The sequence below is a fragment of the Python bivittatus genome, unplaced genomic scaffold (assembly GCF_059951505.1).
Source record: "Python bivittatus isolate LINGU-HERP-01145 unplaced genomic scaffold, Pbiv_v1 ctg000280_np1212, whole genome shotgun sequence".
Lineage (NCBI taxonomy): Eukaryota > Metazoa > Chordata > Lepidosauria > Squamata > Pythonidae > Python > Python bivittatus.
The window spans coordinates 1,411,627-1,429,825 of record NW_028277066.1 but is presented as its reverse complement, the minus strand read 5'-3'; the positions used below and the strand labels follow the sequence as shown (position 1 = coordinate 1,429,825).

General features: G+C 42.9%; 1 protein-coding gene and 1 non-coding gene across 4 annotated transcripts in view; both read right to left on the bottom strand.

Moving 5' to 3' along the window:
• Positions 1–15,822, bottom strand: part of PXN (paxillin) — a 65,884-nt gene extending 50,062 nt beyond the window's left edge. The window contains exon 1 of one of the 3 annotated variants that reach the window (XM_088143223.1): positions 15,640–15,822. In XM_088143223.1, coding sequence (XP_087999349.1) covers positions 15,640–15,652 — 13 coding nt within the window. In that variant the 5' untranslated portion in view covers positions 15,653–15,822. The remainder of the gene's footprint in view (positions 1–15,639) is intronic. The other 2 variants (XM_088143221.1, XM_088143222.1) reach the window with 2 other exon arrangements.
• A 513-nt stretch (positions 15,823–16,335) lies between these two features.
• Positions 16,336–16,476, bottom strand: LOC112543007 (U4 spliceosomal RNA). Its single transcript, XR_003086478.1, has one exon. It is a non-coding gene; the product is annotated as a U4 spliceosomal RNA (small nuclear RNA).
• Between the last annotated feature and the right edge of the window lie 1,723 nt (positions 16,477–18,199).

Below are 18,199 nucleotides of genomic sequence, written 5' to 3'. Positions count from 1 at the left end.
CTCATTTGTCTACAAAAGAAACAATGGTTTAACCACATCGTTTCTTATGCTGGTAAACACCAAGGCTGTAACTGGAAGTACTTGTATTGGTTTTTTAAAAATCAGAAGGCATTAGTCTTTTTCTGACTAGCATAAGCTTTTTGATTTTCAGTATTAGTTGGAAAAGGTGCTACTAAACTGATTTTTATTATAAAAATATTAAAATTTTATTAAAAGACATACAATTCGTTAGTTGGAAAAGGTGCTACTAGACTCCTGATTTTTAGCTATCATAGACTAACATGGCTCCTCTCCTACAATATCTTTGTTTTATTAACCCAAACATCTGATCCTCTACCAGTCTTCACTCAGTGTAACATGGCAATAATGAGGGATGGAAGAGAATTCAGAGCACACATCTTCAACTGAAATATAGATGAGCTGATTCAAGTTGAATTATGTTACACCATATTGGATATCAAACAGGTTTTTAGCTACACCAAGACCCTATGGGAACAGAAAGTATTTATTGGCAGTACAAGAACCATGGGTAATGCAGATCCAAATTTTAGTACTTTATCGTTTTCAAAAATGGCGTAAATGACAAGTTGTGAGAATTGGTGGAGAGGCTGGGAAAGAAATGGAGAAGATTGTAATAGACAAGACAGATGATTGCTTATCTCATATATGACAATTCAGCCCAAGGTGAAGAAAATCTGGGACAGTATTTTCAAAGTATTCAGAGCAGTGTTTCTCAACCTTGGCAACTTTAAGATGTCTGGACTTCAACTCCCAGAATTCTGGGAGTTGAAGTCCAGACATCTTAAAGTTGCCAAGGTTGAGAAACACTGATTCAGAGAGATGCTGCCTTAATTAACCCACTACAAATGACCCTGGGAAGCTCCTGTTAGAGTTTCCAGAATTCTGTATTTACCCTAGATGAGTACTAAAGACAGCCTACTAAAATCTGTGTCAGTTTTGCTTCCTTGGCAAGAGAGTCTTAAGTCCACGAGATCTTTGAGCTGCAACATGCAGAAAAATGGCATTCATGCTATACAGCTACGTGTGTCTCAGTATTATAGAAAGAAAGGAGATCATTCCAGTTGCAAGTCCTCCAGCTGATCAGTTCTCTTTCCCACCACATACGTATGGAGAAAGGACTGACATGAGGGAACTGTTTTTGTTCTCCAATGGAAAGGTAACAAAGACCCTTCAGAAGGACCACTGGATGACCCACAGAGGATCGAGGCCTTAAGACACTGGTTCTTAAACTGTTTGACCCAATTACCCCTTTTCCCAGTCTTGAATAATGTCATTGGCCCCACAAAAAAAAAAAAAGACTGTTGTTTTACACAAATATCTCAGCAGCAGTCGTCCCAAACTGGATCCTTGACTCACGAGGAAACCATGGCAAATTGCTCCATTACCCCCAGTTTACCCCAGTGTCTTATGATAAGGAGCTTTGCTGAATCACACTCAACCACAGAGCGGGAAGAGGGGAACATCTCCCCATAGCTCGATGAACTATTTGGTCTGATTTTGATTTTGACATCTGATCTTGGAAGAAAGGCACAATGGTGCACTAAGATTTCTCTGTAAAGGAGTTGAAGATGCTCTTGACACCTGTTGGGCATCATCCCCTTGAGACCAGAAGCATGCGCACTGGCAAACCAGAGAAATGACATTGGGATTAATGGGGAGAAAAAAGGAAGGTGGAGCCATGGGGGGGAGGCCGTGTTTAAACACAAAAATGCTAGAAACCAGGAGAGTTTGAGTTCTAGTCTTGCCTTAGGCATGAAGCCAGCTGGGTGACCTTGGGCCAGTCCCTCTCTCTCAGCCCTGGGAAGAACCCAAGGCAAGGGCAAACCACTTCCAAAAAACCTTGCCAAGAAAACTGCAGGCACCAGTCCAGGAAGTCACAAGGGGTCAACACTGACTCAGAGGCACCCAAAACAATAAATAAATAAATTCCCTTAAAAACCAAGATATATTTCTAGAATGGGGGGTCCTTGTCTTTAAATTTGATTTCCTCTTCTGTTAACACAAGCTGATGGCTGACTATTATTATAGGTAATAGGCCACTATTTGTGGTTGAATAAAAGCTACCGCTGGTCAATAGGAGATATGGACAGGCCAACAAATACACTTCCCATTTTCAAGCCACAGAATGCCATGCGTGGCCAACAGAGACATGTTCAAGGTAGCTGGAAAGTTTCTGCCAACTGCCTTATGCCAAGTTCTGGGGGTGTTTCTTAGTATTTAGCATACTAAATACAATGCATTGTTATGACTTCAATGCAAGATTGTCAACATGTCGATAGATGCACCAAAGCTAGAATGCTACAATGCCAGGGAGGAGACCATGTTCTCTCCACTGATGGAAAGTCTGTAGCTTTTCTTCTTCCACATTGTGCCTTTCTGACCAAGCTTCCCAAGAAAAATCTAGAGCTCAGCACAGACTCTCAGTGCACACAAAATCAATGAATAAATTAAAGAAACCAATAAGCTAAAATGGCATCGTGCTTAAGGTGTTGGACTAAGACCAGGGAAACCTAGGTTCTGGTCCCCGCTCATCCACAGAGGTTCCCTGGGAGACCTGGATCCAGTTTCTCCCTTCCAAGCCAAGAACCAGTGTGGTCCCGTAGTGAAGGTACTGGATTAGGAGTGGGGAGATCCAGGTTCTAGTCCCCCCTGAGCCTTAGAAGCTTGTTGGTTAACTTGGAGTCTCCCTCTCAGCCCCAGACCCAATGTGGGTAGCAGAGAAGGTACTAGACTAGGAGTGGGGAGACCCAGGTACTAGTCCCCATCAGCCACAGAAGCTCCCTGGGGGCCTTTGGGCTAGTCCCTCCCTTTAAGCCCAAGAACCAGAACATTTAGATGGTGAAGATGGTGGACTAGGAGTGGAGAGATCCAAATTCTAGACCATCCTCAACTAAGGAATCTCCCTAGATAACTTTGGGCCAGCCACTCTCTCTCAGTCCAACCTTCTTCACAGCATTGTTCCTGTGGGAGAAAAACAGGACGGAGCACTACATAGGTCACCTTGAGCCCTTGAAGAAAAAAAATGGGATATAAATCAAAGACATAAAGAAAGAAACATGTTAAAATCTTCAACATCTCCCAAATATCATGAGCCACCCAAAGTTGAGAACTGGGGATACCAAGATCAATACGTCAGGATTCATATGTACAGATACAATACTGGGGCACAGGGACTTTATTTTTCCACAACACTTGGTTATTTCTTAGGCAGTGAAGAAATGTAAAGAAGTGATTCTCAAGGACAAAGCTACAGAAGAAAGCTGGTTTGAAGACTCCACAAAAAGCAATATTTATTAAGGGCTGGGTCTGGATTCAGAAGAGACAAAACTAATACACCCATCCCTGGTACCCAAGGAAATATAAGCTTCACGGTCAGCTCCAGATAATGTGATTGGACAAGGCAAACTAGAGAATCTGGGAGAGTTAGAAAGCACAACTCAGCCAGGAACATCATCTCATGTTCCTTTCACAACTTTTTCTGACGTGGTTTTTGAGCCCTGAGACAACATTTAGACATGGAAGTTACACAGACCCATTGCACCTCTGTGTAAGAATCTAACAGTAGTGAGTAAACCCAGAGAAATAAGTGAACATGTTGGCAGAAAACTGCAATTCACTACAAATTGTTAACAAGAGAAGAATTTATTAACTAGAGCAGAGTTTCTCAAACTTGGCAACTTTAAGATGTGTGGACTTCAACTCCCAGAATTCCCCAGCCAGCCCTGTTCCCCAGCCATATATCTTAAAGTGGCCAAGTTTAAGAAACACTGAACTAGAGCAGCCATTTACCAATGACTTAAAATTACAAGAGAGAGAGAGACAAGAACTCTTAACCATACGCTAGATAGAAATATAAAAGAAATCGGCAACGATTGGCACCATGTAAGAAGGCATAGGGTTTTTAATAATTGGTAAGTTTATTATTACTTATGATGATGATCTATTAAAATTTATCTTATGGAGAGCTATGAATGGTAACTGCCAGTAAGCAACCACCATCAGAAAGGCCGAATGAACCGAGATAATCTCAGTCTCTACAACTAACAGGATATGGAGAAAACAGGATACAGATTCAACTGAGAAAAAACACTATTATTCAAGTCCACATAATATGAGTGCAGTGACCATACATCCCTTATTATAAAGGACAGTCCTTTATTTCAGAAAGCTGTCCTTTAGATTTATTTAATTTAATTATTTACTTTCTCGGTTTGGCTCTTGAATTTTCCTTTCTAAAGCAAAGTTATAAACGTAAACCATTTTTTTAATCGATTTGTCCCTTTTTCAGGTTTGTCCTTTTTTTCCCAAGAAAATATGGTCACTCTAATGATGAGCCATGTTATAAAACTGGTTTATTTCCAAGAAATCACAGCTAGGGTTAACCACAGTTTGTTGAGTTCAGATGAAGAAGGCAAGCTGCAGTGAATAAGAAAAGAAGCAAATGCTTTCAAGCTCTTCTGTGACATTACTACAATTTAGTATTTATGTAGCATTTTTTCTAATTTGGTATGCATTTAAATCTAAGTAGAGCACAAACCTAAGAGGCAGACAAGGGGCACTTCAGATCACGGCTACTGTGCTCATTTTCATCACGATTAATCACGGTTTAGCTAAGATTCCTTCAAATGTCCTGCCCTTGAAAAACAAGCTATTTTCCAAAAAGATGCTTCTGAATTATCAAGTTTGCGTAGTGTGACACAAAGGCTTAACGGATTTTTGATTTTTTTAAAATTAAAAAATAAAAATTCTCAGAATCACCCGTCCTATTTTATTTTTATCTTGTTCTGCATCCAGTGGGCTAAGTTAAATGGATCTCTTGCCTCACCCAGCCTTTCGCTTATGTAGAGATCTGAAGGCCCATTTCATTAATCCTCAGCCTTAAGTTTCAGCCACTACAGCATCCAGTTTTCTGTACAGTCTTAAAATTGAATAAATGGCTTTTCCTCTGCACTGCTCAGTCCCCGTAATTCTCTGCTCCCTTCCCCTGAGAAACACATCCAAGTTTCACCATTTGGAAAGCAACGGAGAAGTCATCCAGATCCAGCATTCTGAAAAAAGGGGAAAACATGGCTGTTTCTGCCAAGCAAGCATTGGACGAGACTGCATTCCAGCTGATTAAAACAATTACAAGAGAAGCAGCCAAGAATTACATCAAACTTCCTCTCTGCACCACCCCAGTTCTTTTCCTCCACCTCCACCCACATATTTCATGCAGCCTTTCAGTGCTATTTGTACCATGCGCAAGTCATGCATGCCACTCCATGGAGGCTGCGCTGAGGACAGGATCCCAAAGTCCTCCAAGAGTCAGGAATGCAAAGCCAGCACTGCTTAAAATGCAGGAATACTGTATTGGAATGTGGGGATGGCCTTGGAAATCTTGTTTCTAACATTGGAAAGATGGAAGGAAAGAGAAGAAGGGGGCAATCACCAGCAAGGTAGATGGACTCAGTTACAGTGGTTGATGGAAGACCTGAAAGACCAGGTTGGAGACAGATCCTCGAGACAATTCAGAAACAAGATTTCCAAGGCCCCCAGGGAGCTACTGTGGCTGATGGGGACTAGTACCTGGGTTTCCCCAGCCTAGCCTAGCACCTAGCACTCCTAGCCTAGCACCTTCTCCACTACCACTCATTGGCTCTGGGTTTGAGAGGCAGGGACTTACTCCAAGTCAACCAATGAGCTTCTATGGCTGAGGGGGGACTAGAACCTGGGTCTCCCCACTCCTAATCCAGTATCTTCACTACTGGATCACACTGGTTCTTGGGGATGGCTTTAAAAATCTTGTTTCTGAATTGTCTCAAGGATCTGTCTCCAACCTGATCCTTCAGATCTTCCATCACCACTGTAACCAAGTCCATCTACCTTGCTGGTGTCGTCCCCTTCTTTTCTTTCCTTCCATCTTTCCAACATCATAAACTTCTCAAGGGTGCTTTGCATCATGTGTTCAAATATATAACTTGAACCTGCCCTGAGATCCATTCTAGATCTGTTCCGTTTTGTTTTCTTGGCTATCCACAGAATTCTGAAGAAGCTTCTTTTGAAAGCATCAATATTCTTTCTATTGTCTTAAAAAAAAAAATCCAACTTTTGCTTCCATGGAGTATCCCAAGGAAAACCACTGAAAAATACTGTTGAGCCAACTTTAGGGCTTATGCTGTTTTCCAAAGGTTTCCTCTATCAAAATGGTAAAGAAACTATGCCACCAATTTGCAACCCCTGGAGTTAGAGAGGTGGTTTTGGAGGTTGAAAAAAAGAGGGACAGGAAGGGTGCAGGCACTCTGGATGTCGTGTTGCTCATCCCTAAAAGGAAGTGGAATGACTGCCCCACAGCAGATACAACTCTTAGATTAAAATGATCCAACGATCCAATTTAGCTTGTCAGTGGAAGACCTTCCTACATTTTATAACAGGAATAAAAAAGGCCACTTCTCTAACCCACCACATGCTCGGGCTAGAATTTGATAAGAGATGGTGTGATATCAAAGAAATGGTATTTCTTCCCCTCTTTCTCTCTGCAAAGGTCCCTTTAAACTGCTTATAGCTAGCCAAAACAAATTCAGTTTTATCAGTACAGAAAGCCACATTACCCATTCAGTAGCTATTGGAGTTCCCAGGACTATCCAGCCTGCTAATAAACCCTAATTGGACTCCAACTTGCTACCATGAAGTGATGATGAGGAACATTAACGGTGACACTTCATGCTTTAGCAACATTCTATTCTCCCACAGCATTCTACCACTGAGAGCCATAGAGATTTTTTGGACTAATGCTAAGCTAGACTCAACAGTCAGTTCTTTAAAGTCTCTATGTGTTTATTTTATGCTGGTCAACGTCCAACCTAAAGTTGTTGCATTGTAAAGGGAGAAGCATTTCCCAGTTAAATCTTTAAAGCCTATTCCCCAAGGGAGAGAGACATGCAAAGCAGCCAGTTGTATCACTGAAAAGTCTATAGATTTTCAGAAGGGCTAGCAAGCCCTGGAAATTAAAATAAATAGCAAGGCTGACAGAGCTCTAGTGGGAATGGATGTTGATCTAGGACAGTGTTTTTCAAACTTGGCAACTTTAAGACGTGTGGACTTCAACTTCCAGAATTCCCCAGCCAGCTGGCTGGGGAATTCTGGGACTTGAAGTCCACACATCATAAAGTTGCTAAGTTTGAAAAACACTGATCTAGGATCATTAGATGGGGCTTTCTGTGGATGAATGAGAACTTCAGAACACTTGAGAAAGTTGGGACAAAAAAGAGAGATGGTCTCAAAAATAGATAACGCAGAATATGCAACTCTTTCAGAATGAGATGTTCTGCATGGGATATCTAAGAGCAGTAGATGAACTGACAAAATTGTAGAGGGAAGTAGAGAAAGCTAAATTGTTTCTTTTACTCTGGAACTCTTAGTGATGGGGACACGGTGAGGTCCCAATCTTTCTAACAAGACTCAAAGGAGTTAAATGTATCTGCAGGTCCCAATCTTTCTAACAAGACTCAAAGGAGTTAAATGTATCTGCAAAGGCCAGACTGTGAGGAAATGCAACGGCAATGCAAAAAATGCCCTTTGCACCATGCACTGCTTGAGGTCTAGGCTTCCATCCAAGTCCTACAAGACAAAACCACCTCTGTTTCACATGGGAATTAAATCATTTAAAAGAGAGAATCTCTCCTTGTTATGGCAAGGTTACAGTCCCATCTACCATCTTCACAGATACCCAAACGGGGGCAATATTCCTCAGAATTTCAGCACATACCATAGCAAGAACCCAGCCATGTCCCCCACGTTTGTAGCTCATGTTAGATAAGTCAGATGCCCAGCACCAAATCAATACTCAAATGCTCCAATGCTCCTACAACCCAAGAGATATCTAACACGCAGCCCCAAAAGCACAGGTTACGCCCTCTCCCCAGTCCAAAAGTCATGACGGCATTATAACTCATGTGACAACAGGAGAAATTATTGGCAGCGCTCGTAGTAATATTTTTTATTTGGTCCACATTTACCCCTAAGCGCAGTACAACATCCACAACAAAGTAAGATACACGTGCTTATACATATATTAATAACCAATTTAGCAAACATTCTCTCACCCCAGCAATAGCATAACTAAAAACGGTATTGGGTTCTGCCCCCATCCCCACCCCCAAATGTCTTTTCAGTTTCATGACAGACCTGAAAAAATATGCATTTAAGGCCTTTTTTTAAACTTCATGAGATCAGATTCCAAATGTAGTTCAGGGGGGAATTAATGAACAACACGACTGGACAATAATCAATGTAACTGGGTTTAATTCTAATTAAAGATAAATGTGAATTATCAAATCAAACTTATTTTTTTCTCACCACTCCAGCCTTGGAACACTATTCAAAGCCACGTGTGACCCTCGGTCTGAAATAGTGAAGCAAAAGCACCATAAACTGAAGGACTTCACAGGGAACAGACAAACTTTGGGGGCAGTGTGAGAAAGTAGATCCAAGTAATGAACCTATTTCAGATCTGAGTTCCCAATTAAACTCAGCCAGGGATCTGCTGTTTTTTAGCAGAACATGATCACATCCCCAAAATAGGAGAGAAATGTACCATGAAACAAGTTATACCTCAGCAACAAAGAAAAAATAGCAACATTTCAGCCAGCTGAAATAGACTGATCCTTCAACACCCCTCTTGCTGCACTAAGTGATGACCCACTGGAAAGATCTTCTAACAAGTAGCCAACAATCTTTCTGCTTGTTAGTTTCTGCTTGTTAGTTTTGCAAACTAAGGGATACTAGTCCAGTGTTTCTCATGGCTGGCTAGGGAATTCTGGGAGTTGAAGTCCACACATCTTAAAGTTGCCAAGGTTGAGAAACACTGGTATAACCAATAGAAACTAGACTGCATCTGTCCCCACCTGTCGTCCCACCATGCACCATACACATGTACTACTTTCCACTAATGTTCTGGTTCATATAAATCAGTTTTTCAAACTTGGCAACTTTAAGATGTGTGAACTTCAACTCTCAGAATTCTGGGAGTTGAAGTCCACATGTCTTCAAGTTGCCAAGTTTGAGAAACACTGTACTAAGACCATTCAGATCCAATTCCTATGCCACTTAATGGACATGAACAGGACTTCACAATGATCTATATGGTGGATTTGGTCCACATAGTATGCTAAATCATGATGGAGTGAATATTGGCTGATATTGAATATTGGGTGGCTGATCCACACAATTGGCTAAGAAGGGCAAAGAAACCATTTTTAGAGTTTAGTCAGTGCATGAAACTAATCCACACTCATTTCCCATCCTGCAACGCTGAGCAACTTAATATGTTCATTTTGGATTACTTAAATCTAGTAGGTGATATCCTCTGATATTTGAAATTATATTGCATTTAGCATAACAAGCTTGTTTTGTTACCGCAAGAACAAGTGACAAACTCCAATTCAAACCAACCACAGAAGACCCTTCCACGTTTCTTTAACCATCCAGGGGGAGCTCATACTAACCATTTTCCAAACAAATCTGGGTTAGCGTGATATCCAAAGGGGATCTAACCCCTATTACTTTCACTATGATACAAGGGTTTCCGGGCATAAACAGCCAACATTCTTGGTTCTGCTTTCACATCAGCCACCGCTTTTCTCCTCAAAACTTCACTTCATTGCCAGGACTGACATTTAAAGGAAAAAGAAAGCTAAATGCATTTGGGCCTTTTAAAAACAGTCTTGTTCTCCTTAAGCAACTCATGAAATCATTAACCAAGGTTGCCTCCCCACCAAGGAACACACCAAGCTTGTGGGGTGCCCAGGGTTACAATCTTAGAGGCGGATCATTTATAAACGATGCTTCATCCAAAGGTTCCCCAGGAGAAGACACTAAAGATAGGCAATATCAGTCACACTGAACCTCTCAACATACTAAGTTCATCAGCTTAATCTTTCTTAATCTTTCTATCACAGACCATTTTATTTAATTAATTAAATTTAATTTATATGCCATCCATCTCCCCCAGAGGGAGACTCTGGGTGGCTATCAAGGGATTTAGATCCTCCGCCTGGCTGGGAGATCCCCTTGAATGAGAAATCCCCTTAGGGTTAGGGTTGATTGCGAAAAAGGAAATAGAGAGAAAACAAGGGAAGGAAATAAGCTCTGACAAAGAATTCTAAATAAAACCCGAACAGCTAACCCAGATAGAACTACCTATTTATTAATTCCTAGAATAAGAGTTTAGGTTTCAGTCCATGTGCATGGTGGGATGATAGGTGGGGACAGATGTTGGGGCATAGCAAACCGGAAAACTTCTAGTGGATAAACAACTCTTGGTGGAATACTAAAGATGCCATCTTGTTTCTACTGGTTATACCAAGGTTTCTCAACCTTGACTACTTTAAGATGTGTGGACATGCTGGCTGGGGAATTCTGGGAGTTGAAGTCCATGTGTCTTAAAGCATGTTGGCTGGGGAATTCTGGGAGTTGAAGTCCACGTCTTAAAGCATGCCAGCTGGGGAATTCTGGGAGTTGAAGTCCACACATCTTGAAACAGCCAAGGTTGAGAAACACTGGCTTATACCACTGTGTACATGAGATCATATAGGAGAAGGGTTTTTGGAGGGGAGAGGTGGGGGGGGAAGCAAAGCTGAATTCAATTTATTCAAATCTGGGATCAATTTATCAGATGGTTTAGGAGGCACTGTTGTAGCATGCCAAAATTAGGGGGTTGATGCAATCAATAAAATCATCATAATAAATAAAAGATGTGCCAAGAGGCAATGAAAATAAAATATACAAGTTTATGAAAGTACCCAAAAATACATTGTTTGGAATTACCATATGTGAATCATTTACATTTATTTAGGCACATCCCCATTTATGTGGGGTACATAAGAAAGTTTTAAAAGCAATGCAAAAACTTGGTTTGGAAATACACCAAGTTCCTTGCTCTGTGTGTGTGTGTGTGTGTGTGCGCGTGCATGTGTGTGTCAGATTTTCTATACCAGAGTAATTCTAGGGACATTTTTTTTAAAAAAATGGCAATTATGGTTTCTCAAAATAAAATGCTGGGCCATCATCAGAGTGAAACGTTTTATAAATATCGACTATCACCAAAACATCCCTCTGAACTGCGATTTTTATAACACTTATTTTACAAAGTGAAACTGAGAAGCCATGAGAAAAAGAAATGTACAGGTGGCTAAACACGTAGACCAATGCCAGGTATGAATCTTAGATTCCTATTTTCGACCACAGAAGCTCCTCGTTTTTAGGAACATACAATCCTAGTACGTGACAAATAGAAACAGGGGATGTTTTGATTTTTACCCCAGGAAAATTCATTCACTTGACAACCAAGCTTTTTCATGCAATCAGGAAAGAACTTAGAACTCTGTCCAAATACTGCTGAGCAAACAGTACACGTGTCAAAAACCGCAGAAGAGCAGAGTCAGTTCAGATTAAACGCCCCTAAAGGAAGAAAAAGTCACTCGTGAATGCCCCATTTGATGATTAAGCGGTTGGTGGACAGAGTCGCAAATACCTCACTGAATTTATGGAATGCAACAGCTGTAGCTTGTGTATTTCAACACCCATGGTCTGAAGCAGATGGGAATGTTTCTTTGGTGGGTTCACAAATGTCGTCAAACTGTTCGCCCTCAGCCAAAGGAGCTCTTGCTCGAACTGGAAAACCGTTCGTGGAAATAATGCAGGGAAAATATTTGAGGTCTGGAATTCGAGCCCAAAGCAACATCGCAGAGCAGGTATTCTAAGATATCCCATGATTTTATTCCTGCTATGATGACGACATAAAGGAGAGATATCGGAGGGAATGCGGACATCTCCTCACTTCGAAAGAACTTTTCTTAAGTCACAATCCTGCGCAACACTATCATCACTGCCGTTTTTATTCCTCCCATACAAAGAGAAGATGATTAATAGGAGGGCAGAGCGAAGTCCCCGATGGCCAACTGTCTGATAGACTCTGTGTCTAGATGGATTTATCCCTGGCTTGTTTCAGACTTCCTCTTCTGTAGGTGTTACTGCTGACTTTAAATTAGCACTGCAATTTAATACTCAAGGTCTAGTTATAAAATTGAGGCTTTCCTGGGGAACATCTGAACCACACACATTTAGGTGCTATTAGAGGAATGATGGCAGTGCCATAAATGGGTCTCGCTATGAGTGCTCTTTTGGATAGATCTCAACTATCGTTCACTCATGTTTGTCCTACTCCTGGACAAATGTGAAGCACTCTCGTTGCCTTGTTCATGGAAACTTACAAAGGGAAGAACCCACCTTGGACATCAGTGTGGTTATGTTTTAATTAAGAGGATGGCAAAATCAGGTAACTAGTTTCATCTGCAAAAAGGTCCTTGCAAAAATTAAAAGTCAAACAGAAGCCAATCTCTGTCAATATCAGGGGCAAGAAAAGTCTGCAGCTGGAGGAAATCTAAGTGTGTGTGTGTGTGTGTGCACACGCACATGTGCATGCAATAACAGGACTGAAGCAAAACATTTTTTCTAAAATACAAGCAAAACATCTCCTGGTTAAGATGGCAAATTGGTTTCAGAAGCAGAAATATACTGTTCAGGTAATGGTAGATAAAACTGTCATAAAAACTGGGTATTCTAATTAACATCCTTCTTTACTCAAAATGTTCACAGCCCATACTGAGCCAACCCATGCTGGCTGGGGAATTCTGGGAGTTGAAGTCCACACATCTTAAAGTTGCTAAGGTTGAGAAACACTGGCCTAAAGACTAATCAGATGCATGGATAATTTAGGAGATGATGGATAATCCAACACAATCAGTGGAATTGATTTTAATTAATTGACTTTAATTTCGCCTTAATTCTAGCAGTTTCTGTTCTTGCTGTTTTATCATTTCTATGTTTGATTTGCGGTAAACTGCCTTGAGTATTGTACGGCCAGAACAGGAGAATATAAAATAAGAAATACAGGTCGTTCCCAGTTTAAGAAGTTCCAAGGTCTGTCCTTAAGTCAAATTTGTATGTAACATGGAACAGTATTATTGTATAATATTATATAAGTAGTATCGTGTAATGAACTCAAACCATTGTGTATTTAACTCAAATCATTACGTATTTAACTCAAATTTTGCTACCATACGCTCCATTCTTAACTATGGGTCTGTAACCCGGATGTTCTTAACCCGGGGACTACCTGTAGTTGGAAAGAAAAGTTCAATTTTTATTTATTAATTAAATTTACACCTTGCTGTCCTGTTAATCCTTCTAATTGCCAAATATTTGAAACTGGCATCAACACAGAACATGATGCTTTTTACTAACTGATCCCGAATAATAACTAATAAACCCTACCAAAAAGAACTAAAAAGAAGTTGGCTGGTCTGTAATTTAGTGCATCACATAAAGTCTCAGAAAGAATAAAGCAAAGTAGAGATACTAGGGATAAAGCAGACGTTAACTTTAAATTTAATTTTAAAAATTGTGGCAGGATTGTATGCAGAAAAAATAATACATCCTTAGAGAAAAATATTTCTAAAAATTGTGCATATCAAAAATGCCTTAACAATCATCCAACGACCATACCGGATAGCATTACATGCAAAACAGATCTGCCTATCTTGGCAGATCCCAAATTGAGCATGAGACAACCCTGAGACGCAGCTGCAAAAACAGCAAATATAATCTTAAGTATAGTGTTAAGATCAGGAGAAACCATCATTCATCTCTGTTTGGTTTTGGTCAGACTGGACCTAAAATGCATCCGATTCTGAGCCTAATAACAAAACATCTACCTCCTAAAACCCAGTGAAATGATCAGGAATTACACCCAAAACTGTGGATCTTGGACGGGCGTTTGCTCTGAAGTGAGTCCCAACAGAATTCAATGCCACTCTCTAGGAAATTGCGTAAAATCACAGGTTTCACGCCCAAAGAAAAGCTCATTTTCTTAATCTTTCCAAAAAGGAAAGAACTACAGAGAGGTCACTCGAAACAACCACCAAGTTTTCCACTTCTCTGAAATATTCTTTGGTAAGCTGAGTACGATAAAAACGTTGGAACTCAAACCTTCGTTGGCCACTTTGTCTTCAAACAAAAATGATTATGTTTTTGACTCCTTTGGAGGCAGCACCCATCTTAATAGCTTTGGGGGATACATAAACACCAGGAAAAAGAAAGATATATTTTGCCTGAATGTATATAAAAGCAAACTTAAGCCATGCCTAAACAGTAGGACTGTGAAAGTGATGCCTTTTAAGAAGTTTTGGGGGAAGAAGCCTGGTGGGTTCTGCTGGGTGGGGGATGATGGGAGTTGGGATCCAATGCATCAATTGGAGAAGGGGGTCTGGAGGAAAGATAGGTGAGGTGGGGTTCACACAACACAGTAGATTAACCTAAAATGAGGTTACGGACTCCAGTGTTCAGAAACTGCCTATTGCAGATCATTCAATCGATACTTTATTGATTAGTCAGTTGACCATATCAAACCATGGGTATCAGCCACCATAAGGTACAATAAAATAAGGTAAGGTAAAATGCAGTAAAATGAGATAAAATACAGTAAGATAAAATAGAACAAAATACAGTCATGTAAGATCAGGTAAAGATCAAAAGCAGAACAGAAGAATAGAAGATAAAATAGGATGCAGAAATATACTGAATTCGATTTTACCTTCTATTCTTCTTCTTCTATTCTACTTAGGATAAGGGGGATATTAAAATTCAAAAGCAGTGTGTATTTAGGCGAATTCATCACCTTTGCAAGCAACCCTAATGCGTTCTATACAACGTATAAAACTAGAAGCCGGTTGCTTATAGAACGGGGGGGGGGCAGCCATCAGAAGCGGCGTAATTTATTGATTGGGGGGGTCCCCTATTCTGTGAATACACTCCTTGTGTATGAGGGCACGTACAGCTAACCCAAGTCTGGGATTTAGCGTGTTGTGTGAACCCGACCGAGCATGAAGCAAACGGAAAGGGGGTAGGACGCTGAAGTTCAAAGAGGGGGAGAAATCCAGGGGTGACCCAATCAAGGCAAAATATGTGAATTTGGAGCCGAGGGGTGGGGGGGAGGCACAGAAAGGGTTCAGGGGGGTCCCACGAGGCAGGTGGAGAGGAGGGGGCAGAAACCCCCTCTGAACATTTAAACTGGCCGCAAAGGGGAGAAGAGCCCAAAAGAGGAAGAGGACAAGTTTGGGGACCCCGAAGGACCCCCCCAAAGAAGCAAACATTAAAAAAGTAACACCAGGAATTTATGGGAGAGCCCGGGGAGCGTTCAGAAGTGGGGTCGCCCCCCAGGACCATAAAGAAGGGCCGAGCGAGGGGGACCCCTCCCCGCAAAAAGGACCCGGGGGACAGAAGAGCAGCCAAGCAGACCCCCCGCCCCACCCCACCCCGCTGAGAGGAAACCCATGTTAAAAAGTAAAGGAAGCGCACCAAGGGGGGAGGAAAACCCCGCGGGAAAAAGAGCCCAACCGAAGGGGGACCCCTCCCCAATTGAAGGCAGCAAAGGCAAGGCGCCCAGGGGCGCGGTGGGGACCCTCTCCCCCGAGGCGAACAAAGTGAAGAGATGCCAAAGAAAGAGGGGGGGGGCTGCCAGGAAAGCAGCGGCCCCCCGCCCCAAAGTGAGGGGAGGGGGAGCCCCGTTGGCGCGCGCCTCACCCAGGTCGTCCATGTTGCCGCTCTCGCTCCCGCCGCCGCCCCGACTGGAGCCGCCGCCGCCGCTGCCGCCGCTCTCCCCTCAGCCGCCCCGGGAGCGCGCGCGCCCGCGCGCGCGCCTGAGAGCCCACCGCGGCCCGCCCCCGCCGCGCGGCGCCAGCTGCACGAGCCGGGTCGCGCGGGGAGGGCAGGGGAGGGGAAAGGAGGCCTCGCGGCGTCTCCGCGGCGCCAGCGCCCCCTGGCGGCCCTGCCCGCGGCGCGCCGGCCGCCAGCCGCGGCCCCGGCGGGAAAAGCCCGGCCGGGGACACCGCCTGGATTCGTGGCTCTGCCTCGGTGTTTCTGGCGACTTGGAGCCATGTGGACTTCAACTCCCAGAATCCCCCAGCCAGCATGCCTGAAGACACATGGACTCCAACTCCCAGAATTCCCCAGCCAGCATGCTTGAAGACACATGGACTCCAACTCCCAGAATTCCCCAGCACGCTTGAAGATGCATGGACTCCAACTCCCAGAATTCCCCAGCCAGCATGCTGGCTGGGGGATTCTGGGAGTTGAAGTCCACACACATGAAGCTCACCAACCTTGGGAAACACCGATATGAACCACAACTAACCAGCCTTACCGTTCTTTGCATCTATTTTTTATATCTATTCACAAAACACAAGTTCCTTTTTCTGTCTTTTAAACCACCATTCTCAGTCTCCGTAGAGACTGTCAAAAATTGCCAATGCCGACTATATTTCAAGTCGTCATGGCGGGGTATTGGGAAAAGTTTTCAATTAGCAATAATCGCGCCTCGGATTAACCTCATTGGCTACGATACTGCCACTGCGCAAAGCTAACCTACTTCCACCAGGCTTTTTCATGCCCCACCACACCACCACGAATTACCCCACGGTGAGCCCCCAACCAGTCTGATAAGAGCGATTGCCCACCCTAAATCCTACGCCCCAATGCATCCTGCACTCTATTTTTGCACGGTGGAAGGGAAAAGTCGCTCCTTTTTCCCACTCCAAAACGGATCCGATGCCGCAAAGGCCTCTGGGCACTTTATGTTAATCGGTGCAAACGTCAAACTAGGAAGTAGGAAAGCGGGAGGGGCTTTATCTAAGGGGGCAGGGTCCAAAGAGCTGCATAGAGATATATAGAGGTATAGAAACATCACACGTGGCTATAGAGGAATGGATCTCTCCAGTGCAAGGTGAGATGTATGCAGGTGGACGAGAGCCAGCACAGCTGGGCTGCAATACTCCAAACGACCACTAGATGGCAGCAATCACTTAGTGTTTTCCGTATCTCTTTGGTGCCACCTAGCAGCCATATGGAGTATCGTAGGCCAGATCTAAGAGCCGTAGGTAGCAGTTCTCAGCTGGGGGCCCTATAGGGGCCCTAGGATATTTCAAGGGGGCCCCAGGTGAAAAATATGTAACGGGGCCAACGGCACACACCAAGGGGACCGCAGAGAAGCAAATACTGTCTTTATTATAAATAAAAACATATGTTCTATTTGTAAGTGGCAATCTTTTTCACTGGTAATGGGACCCAGGCAGGGGGGCCACGGGAGAAAAAGTAGGTCGGAAGGGGGCCACAGGCGGCAAAAGATTGAGAGCCCCACTTTGCAGTTTAACTTACTTACTGACATCAACTTAACTTAATTAACTTAATTAATCAACTTAACATCTTACTGACCATCAACATCTTGGAAGATATGATTTGCGTACACGTTTGGTTTTTATTCTATTTTTATTGTATTTAATATTGTTTTTATTGCATTTTAATATGTATTCCTCTTTGATTGTGAACTGCCCAGAGTCACATTTTTGTGAAGACGGGTGGTATCTAAATTTGAAATATAAATAAATAAATAACTCAAGGAGATCACGTGTCAATGCAAACCGCCATGACTGACAAAACCCTTTTTTAACGTTCTGAACTAGCGCTACCGAGTCAACCCTCCGGTAGACCGCTAGATGGCGGTATAAACACCCACAAAACCCTAACGCCTTCTGCCATCTGGTGGCCGTGCCAGGATTGGCACAACCCAAAATGGAATAGCAAAATACTTCACGGGTAGATAATGGCACATGTTCTCCCGCCAATATATGGATCCTTCTGACGTGACAAGGATGTTGAAGCCTTGAAGGAGTTATGTGGAGTACTGGAGCTTCAGGCATAATCAGCACATTACACAGAATCTTTCTGGGTTGTCCGAATGTGTTAGGTCAGGGTTCCTCAACCTCAGCAACTTAAGATGGGTGGACTTCAACTCCCAGAATTCCCCAGCCAGCCATTACACAGAGTCCTTCTGGGTTGTCCGAATGTGTTAGGTCAGTGTTCTTCAACCTCAGCAACTTAAGATGGGTGGACTTCAACTCCCAGAATTCCCCAGCCAGCCGTTGTCCGAATGTCTTAGGTCAGGGTTCCTCAACCTCAGCAACTTAAGATGGGTGGACTTCAACTCCCAGAATTCCCCAGCCAGCCATTACACAGAATCTTTCTGGGTTGTCTGAATGTCTTAGGTCAGGATTCTTCAACCTCAGCAACTTTAAGATGGGTGGACCAA